Consider the following 8,053-nt stretch of genomic DNA (forward strand, 5'->3'; position numbering starts at 1 on the left):
TGGCTCCCGGTGGTCTTCCGGGTGCGCTTCAAGGTTTTGGTTACCACCTTTAGAGCACTCCATGGATTAGGACCTGGTTATTTACGGGACCGCCTACTACCACAAGCAGCCTCCCACCGGCCGGTATGCTCTCATAGAGAGGGGCTCCTCCGGGTGCCGTCAGCCAAACAATGTCGACTGGTGGTCCCCAGGAGGACAGCCTTCTCTGTGGGGGCACCTGCTTTCTGGAACGAGCTCCCCCCGGAGATACGGAGGATCCCAGATATGCGCACCTTCCGCTGCACTCTTAAGACCTTTTTATTCCATCAGGCTGGCCTGGCCTAATTTTTCCATTTCCCCCTTTTTAATATGCAAATTTTAATTCGTTCTTAATTTATTGGGGTGTTTTAAATCTGTCTTCGGCCAAATTGTTTAATTCGGTTTTATTCTGTTTTTAAATTTTGTATTCATGTATTTTTATCTTGTGGCTGTTCACCGTCCTGAGTCCTTCGGGAGTAGGGCGGTATACAAATCAAATAAACAAAACAAAAAACACTTAACCTGCGGAACAGCTTGCCTCCAGAAGTTGTGGATGCTCTGTCACTAGAGGTTTTTAACGAAGAGATTGGACACCCACCTGTCTGAAATGGTATAGGATCTCCTGCTCGGAAAGGGGGTTGGACTAGATGACCTGCAAGGTCCCTTCCAACTCTTGTTAATCTGTTAAGTACTCGGCATGGCTAGTCTAGTGAAGAGAAGGACCAGGGGAGACAGGATAGCACTCTTCCACAGAGAGGGGTGGTGGTGTCAAGGTATTTTCCAAAGCACCTGAAGGCCAGACAACGAATAACGGATGGAAACTGACCAAGGAGAGATTCAACCTGGAAACAAGGAGGAATTTTCTGACAGGGAGAACAATCCACCCATGGAACAGAAGTTGCCTTCGGAAGTTGTGGGAGCTTCATCACTGGAAGCTTTTAAGAAGAGACCGGACTGCCATCTGTCAGAAATGGTGTAGGGTGCTTGGGCAGGGGGTTGGACTAGATGACCTCCAAGGTCCCTGCCAGCTCTATTCTGATTGACTGATCGATTGACTGCCCAGCTCCTTTGGAATTCATAAGTTCCATTGCCTTAACATGGTGTTCAGGTTTGTTTATCCAATACCACTCAGCCAAAACTCTCGCCCATCAAGCTATCGTGTTAATAATCTTGGCATTATAAGACTGCCCAGTTAAATGTGCAGGAAAGGCGTCTTAAAGAAGACTCGTTACAGAACCTTATAAAGAGGAGGGATATTTCACCTCACCTCGCCCCATGCTTTGTAGCCTACTAGGTCCCAATGCTCTCTGCACCCAACCATCGAGCATGATACATGGTACATGTAGAGATGCGCCTTAGCAAAAGCGGCTATTGTAGTTCCTTGAAGCAGTTAAGTTGAACTTGACGGGGTCTTCTTAGGGTTGCCAGACTGTCAAGACAGAGAAGACTTCATTAGTGATTAATAGACACATAGAGATAAAGCACATTTACGCCCCATTCAAAAGAGAGAATTAAAAAAGCTGAGAAAGAAACAGACATGATCACATCATCTCCAGCAACCAACACCTAGATAAGCGGGGATTAACTCCAGACAAACAGAAGGATGCCGTATGCAAAGAACTACCGAGGAGAAAATGCAAAACTGGCAAGGTAAGTTACTGTATATAAACAGAGCAAACCCCACACCCCCTTGCACTGATGATGCTATCTAGTCAGATAATGAAACATCTGCAAGAAAACAAATCAGACAGCATGAAGAACGCCAAAGAACGCTTCCAAATAAGTCTTGGATTCTCACCTTTGGTCCCCATCTTTCGTTTGCAAGGGTGGGGCGGTTTAGTTGCCCTTAAAAACAACAAAGCTTTTGTCCGTTTCATAGATCTTCACTTTGTAGAGGCAACCCGCGGGCAGGATTTTTTCCAAGCTGTTCCAGATGTACATGGCCACATTCTCCGTCGTGCTAAAGAAGAGCAGAAGGACGGAGGAGAAACGGGAGCTTAGAAGCTGTTCCGGAGAAGCAATTTTAACTCTCAGTTGCTCTACGTCCCTCCTGTTGCTTTTGGCTACTCTTTGGCCAACAGGCATCAAGTCCGTTATTTCCAAAGATGGCACCCCGTGGGTGTGAGCAGCTTGCAACTACTTGTTGTGGCTTGTCAGCCGCTGACCCCTCCAGCAGCCGAATCAGAGGAGGAGGAGGAGGCGTGGGAGTTAGGGCCAGCATCAGCAACCTGAAAGCTCTCAGAGGGAAGAGGGAATGGAGCTGGTAGAGAGAGAAAGGCAGAGCCTGGCCCATCCGTCAGCCCTCAGATGGAGAGTCAACAGCCCCCAGGTCTGGAGGTAGCTGATGAGGAAGAGGAGGAACAGCTGGGTCCAGTGCCAGATGCACAGAAGGCAGAGGAGAGGAGAGCAGTGGAACTCTATGGGCTGGTTCTTGGGACAGAAGAGCCACTGCTGCTAGTGAAGCCCCACTCTAGCTCTGGGGATAAAAGGCAGGGGGCAGAGATGAATAGGTGCGGCAGACAACTATTCATCTCCCAGATGGACGGACGGACTTGTTAGCCTGCTGTGTGAGAGAAACTTTTTTGCCGGGGCTGCCGGCGCTCCCAATCAAGGAATCTTTTGAGTTAACTTCAGAGGGTTTGTCGTGTTTGGGGAGCTGGGTCAGAACTCCGCTCCATCTTTCCCCAGCTACTACCTTGTGACGTTGGCAAAATAATCCACATCCTCGTCCAGGTTCTTGTGATCGAGAGGGTTGGTGATGGCCATCTGAGGAGAAAAGCATTGAAAAGTGGCGTTTTGTTTTCCCCAAGGTGGACATTTTCTACGTTCAGAGTGTCCCTGCGTTTTTGTATTTACCAGATGAGCTCTTATTTTTGAACTGTCAGACTTACCGTAGCTTGCCAAGTTTCTTATCTCTAAGCTAACTGCGCATGTCTACATTCTTTCACTTTCTTCTAACTTTTCGACAGAAGCACGCAAACAAGATTTCGTTCCGGCATAGAAACATTTTAGCATCTAGCACCAGGCTAGAAAGTAGGAGGTCCCGAGTTCAAGTCCTGAACCCAGCCATGAAAGCCAGCTGGCTTGACTTCGGGCCAGTTCCTCTCTCTCGGCCCAACCCACCTCACAGGGTTGTTGTGGGAAAAACAGGAGGGGGAAGATGCGTTGGAGATGTTCGCTGAGTTATTTGTGAAAATAATAAATGCGGGACGCAAATAAACAAGGTACCTCCATCAGAGGTGGGTTTCAGCAAGTTCTGACCAGTTCTGGAGAACCGGTAGCAGGAATTTTGAGTAGTTTGGAGAACCGGTAGTAAAAATTCTGACTGGCCCCGCCCCCATCTATTCTCTGCCTCCCGAATCCCAGCTGATCGGGAGGAAATGGGAATTTTGCAGTATCCTTCCCCTGGAGTGGGGAGGGAATGGAGATTTTACAGCATCCTTCCCCTGGAGTGGGGTGGGAATGGAGATTTTACAGTATCCTTCCCCTGGAGTGGGGAGGGAATGGAGATTTTACAGCATCCTTCCCCTGGAGTGGGGTGGGAATGGAGATTTTACAGCATCCTTCCCCTGGAGTGGGGTGGGAATGGAGATTTTACAGTATCCTTCCCCTGGAGTGGGGTGGGAATAGAGATTTTACAGCATCCTTCCCCTGGAGTGGGGTGGGAATGGAGATTTTATAGTATCCTTCTCCTGCCATGCCCACCAAGCCACGCCCACCAAGCCATGCCACGCCCACCAAGCCACACCCACAGAACAGGTATTAAAATTTTTTTGAAACCCATCACTGACCTCCATGTATTCATGTAGCTTGCAAGTGTTCATCAACATGCCACTGATGGGGTCAATCTGCATGGGGAAAACTTTTCTTTTAACAGACGGAAAAAGATCCACGCGGGAACTGCACAACCCCCCAACCCTAAACTAATTGGAAGGACAGTGTCTCTCGGAGACCGTGGCTGTGTGCCTTCTCCCTTACTTTACTTTACTTTTATTTGATTTACATACCGCCCTACTCCCGAAGGACTCAGGGCGATGAACAGCCAACAATAAAACACATACATACAAAATTTAAAAAGCAGAATAATATCGAATTAAATAGTTTGGCCCAGACAGATTTAAAAAACCCCAATCAATTTAAAATCCCTAAATCTCTTTCGTTTTTTATTCCCACGTTATTCCCACATTTACGGCCCATTCAAAAGAGACAATAAAAAAAGCTGAGAAAGAAACAGACAAGATCACATCATCTCCAGCAACCAACACCTAGATAAGTGGGGATTAAGTCCAGACAAACAGAAGGATGCCGTATGCAAAGAACTCCCGAGGAGAAAAAGCAAACACCTACCAAAACTGGCAAGGTAAGACATGGGGCTAGTCCCTCTCTCTCAGCCCGGCCCACCTCACAGGGTTGTTGTGGAAAGAACAGGAGGAGGAAGTTGCATTGGATATGTTCGTCAAGTTATTTGTAAAAATAATAAATGCATTGCCCTTGTTTATCTTCCACCGGCCAGCACAGGTGGAGCATTTAAAGTCCTCATTATGTGGGGAAAAAACTTCCTTTCTCCCATTTTGGCTCCCCCCTCCGAATGGAAAAGGTAGAGAAACCCCTTGGGCCTTCAGACCTCCTTCCTCTGCTGTGATTATGATGATGATGATGCCACCCTAGAAGCATCCAGAAGAGCGGGCATAGCATAGCTGCTGCCACCTACCACTGGACGCCAGTTCTTAGGGGGAAAAAAATTGCAAATTTCCTCGGTGCCTGGCATAGTTGGGGAAAAGGCATCAGATGGCTAAAAGGCTGCGACTGGACAATCGAATTAAGCGGTGGAAGTTCTAATTCGGAGACGGCCAAAGGATGCCCAAAAGGGCTGAACCAAAAGACGCTGGAGCCGATCCAAGGAGAGATGGAGTCTTGCCCAGCTGCTGCCCGTCCTTAAGCCTGGCGCTCCCGAAGGATGGAGAAAACTAAAACCGCTACTCACCTTTCCACGAATAGTGACCGTCACTGCGTGGCAGAGAAGGAAGAGAAAAGAAAACACGTTATCAGTCATTAGCTGCAATCCTGCTTCGGCACCTCAAGGTGGAAGCAAAATGTCGAAGAAACAGGCGGTGGCAAGAGATTCACCGAGGAATTGCCGCTTTTCCAAGCCTGATTTGTCTTCCCCCCCCCTTCCTCTCCCCCCACCCCCAGGGAAATGGGTTCAGGGATTCATGCCCTCAAACAGCTGAGCTGTCCTCTGCTCCGGTCCTCAACCACGCCCAGCACCTTGATAGTTGTGTCCGTGGATGTGATTGCATTTTCCAAAGGTGGACAGGTTTTCATCTTTGCTCAGATATTTGCTGAAAGACAGTGAAGAGGAGGAGGAGAAAGAAAGAATAAACTTGAAGAAGAGAAAACCCAAAAGTGCTTTTTTAAAAATTTCTTTCAATTTCTTTCTGTGAAGACATCTCACTTCTCATCCAAGAAGCTTCCTCGGCTCTGACTGGATGGAGGGGAAGGGAAGGATTTATACTCCATGCAGACAGCTTGGTCATTTGCGTTTTCTAAATCCTTCCCTTCCCCACCATCCAGTCAGAGGTGAAGAAGCTTCTTGGATGAGAAAAGAAACGTCTTCAAAGAAAACCTTGTATCCTTACGATTTATATTGATATTGTTTCCTGATTGCTTATTTGTACCCTATGACTATCATTAATTGTTGTACCTTATGATTCTTGACGAACGTGTCTTTTCTTTTATGTACACTGAGAGTGTATGCACCAAAGACAAATTCCTTGTGTGTCCAATCACACTTAATAAAAAAATTCTATTTTATTCTCTTCTAAAAACCAAAAAGTCCATTTGCTTGCTTGGAAAAAAGCAGCTTTCGGACAACCACGACCTGGAGGACTGAGAATCTCCCTAGACGTTTAGAAAGAGAAGGTATTTTTGCAGTGAGCGATCTAATCCTAGCAGCTGACCCCAAAGCCAAACCAGTATACCTTTAAGTACTGAAGATGACTGGTTTTTGGAAATGTCATTGACTGGCAGGGTACCCAGAAGAAGGTGGGATTTCAAAAAAAAATTTTTTTTTAATTTGATTTATATGCCGCCCTTCTCCGGAGACTCAGGGCGGCTTACAATGCGTTAAGCAATAGCCTTCATACTTTTGTATATTTTATACAAAGTCAGCTTATTGCCCCCACAATCCGGGTCCTCATTTTACCCACCTTAGAAAGGATGGAAGGCTGAGTCAACCTTGAGCCTGGCGAGATTCGAACCTGCAGTAATTGCAGGCAGCTGGTCTTAATAACCAGCTTAATAACAGGGTGCCTTAGACCACTGTACTACCAAGGCTCCTACCAAGGAGTTGTCTTCTGAATAGGTTGAGTCTCCCTCCATGTTAAACTTTAGTTGTGATTGTCTTGTATTTTCCTTCATTGGACAAATGTTCCTTATTTCTTCCCCCCAAGAGGCTAATATCTTTTTTATTACTGGTCCCAGCTCCTGTGCCCTGAATAGCAAGCACGAATCGATGAACATATATATTTCCTTGCCCTTTAAAGACACTATCATTTGACAACCGCCCCTCGGTTTCATGCTAACTTAGAGGTAGCTCTTCCTTCCTTTTTCCTTCTTTCTGCTTTTCCTTAAAGCTCTCTCTACACAGTGTTTCCTTCAAGATATTTTATACCCATGACTCTTATCCTCTAGAACAGAGGTGCCCACAATGTCAAGACATGGACTTCAACTCCCAGAATTTCTTAAAAGTGGCCAAGGTTGGAGACACCTGCCGTAATACATTCTGGCTGGGGAATTCTGGGAGTTGAAGTCCACAGGCAGGGGTGAAATGCTCCCAGTTCGGACCGGATCAGCCAATCCAGTAGTGATGGCGGTGGGTGGTTCGGAGAACCGGTAGCAAAAATCCCTGCCCCCCCTCCCCACCCATGCCCACCCAATCGTCTGGTCTCCCGCTTGACGCTTCTTTTAAAAAATGCTTTTAAAGGTTAAAAAAAAGGCTCTGACGATGAGGCAGCTCAACTTCAATTTGCAAGTCCTGGTACTTTGTGATTTTTTCTTCCTGTTTATCTTCAATCTGTGCATCACCAGGTATTGCAATGTCAATGAACCATACTTTTTTCTTTTCAACTATTGTTATGTCAGGTGTGTTGTGGACCAAGTACCTATCAGTCTGAATCCTAAAGTCCCACAAGATCTTGAGTTTCTCATTCTCTAAAACCTATTATCATTATTATTATTATTATTATTATTATTATTATTATTATTATTATTATTATTATTATTACTACTACTACTACTACTATTACTATTACTATTACTATTACTATTACTATTACTATTATATCAGCCTGTAAGGTAGCAGAAGACTCTTGGTTTCACGTAGATGTGCTGTAGCCTTCACAGGAGTTGGAGGAGAAAGACAAGGGGAAGAATGGGATGTAAAATCCACTAGCTTTTATGGAATGAATGTCACGAGTGGACCTCTTCTCTGAAGTGTAAAGGAGATACTTAAATATAAATGGTATAGGATCTCCTAGGAGACCTCCAATGTCCCTTCCACCCCTACTCTTCTATGTTCTAAATAGTTGGACACTCCTACCCTTTGATACAAAGTTGGTTGAGGTTTGCCTTCCATCTCTGCTGTGGCTCTTCGCCCAAATCCAGCGTTGGGCAGTTCGGATGGTGGCGGAGAAACCCAAAGACAGAAGTACCCTTTGTTTGTGCTATCTTCTCAAGGTTCAGTGCCCCACCCACTCTTGCCAACCCTTACCTTCTCAGTTGGTGGGCAGCTGCAAAAGTTGTAGTGCGGGATAGGAAAATAATCTTGTCCTCCATGTTCCTTTCAGGAGCCCAGGAGATTCACAGGAGAACCTCTGCCCAAGGGCTGGTTAAATAACCCCACCAGTCCTCATATGACCCAAGATCTGAATGCAAAAAGAGCTGGTTTTTAGGAGCGTGATCCTTGTTTATGCCTTCCCCACATTCAGCCGTTAATTCAGCATGTCTCCTCCTCTCCCAATGCAAGGCGAGATAC

At 46.1% G+C, this 8,053-nt stretch overlaps 1 protein-coding gene across 1 annotated transcript; it reads right to left on the reverse strand.

Moving 5' to 3' along the window:
• Nucleotides 1-340: 340 nt before the first annotated feature.
• Nucleotides 341-8,053, reverse strand: LOC117670167 (6-pyruvoyl tetrahydrobiopterin synthase-like). The gene is made up of 7 exons (XM_034425118.3): nucleotides 7,790-8,053; nucleotides 5,287-5,360; nucleotides 5,003-5,025; nucleotides 3,810-3,866; nucleotides 2,714-2,784; nucleotides 1,817-1,978; nucleotides 341-1,447 (listed from the first exon to the last, which is right to left on the reverse strand). Exons 1-6 carry the CDS (start codon nucleotides 7,852-7,854, stop codon nucleotides 1,855-1,857), a joined length of 414 nt encoding a protein of 137 aa, XP_034281009.1. The 5' UTR covers nucleotides 7,855-8,053; the 3' UTR covers nucleotides 341-1,447; nucleotides 1,817-1,854.

The sequence above is a fragment of the Pantherophis guttatus genome, chromosome 9 (assembly GCF_059756535.1).
Source record: "Pantherophis guttatus breed Tessera chromosome 9, ASM5975653v1, whole genome shotgun sequence".
In the NCBI taxonomy this organism is placed as follows: Eukaryota; Metazoa; Chordata; class Lepidosauria; order Squamata; family Colubridae; genus Pantherophis; species Pantherophis guttatus.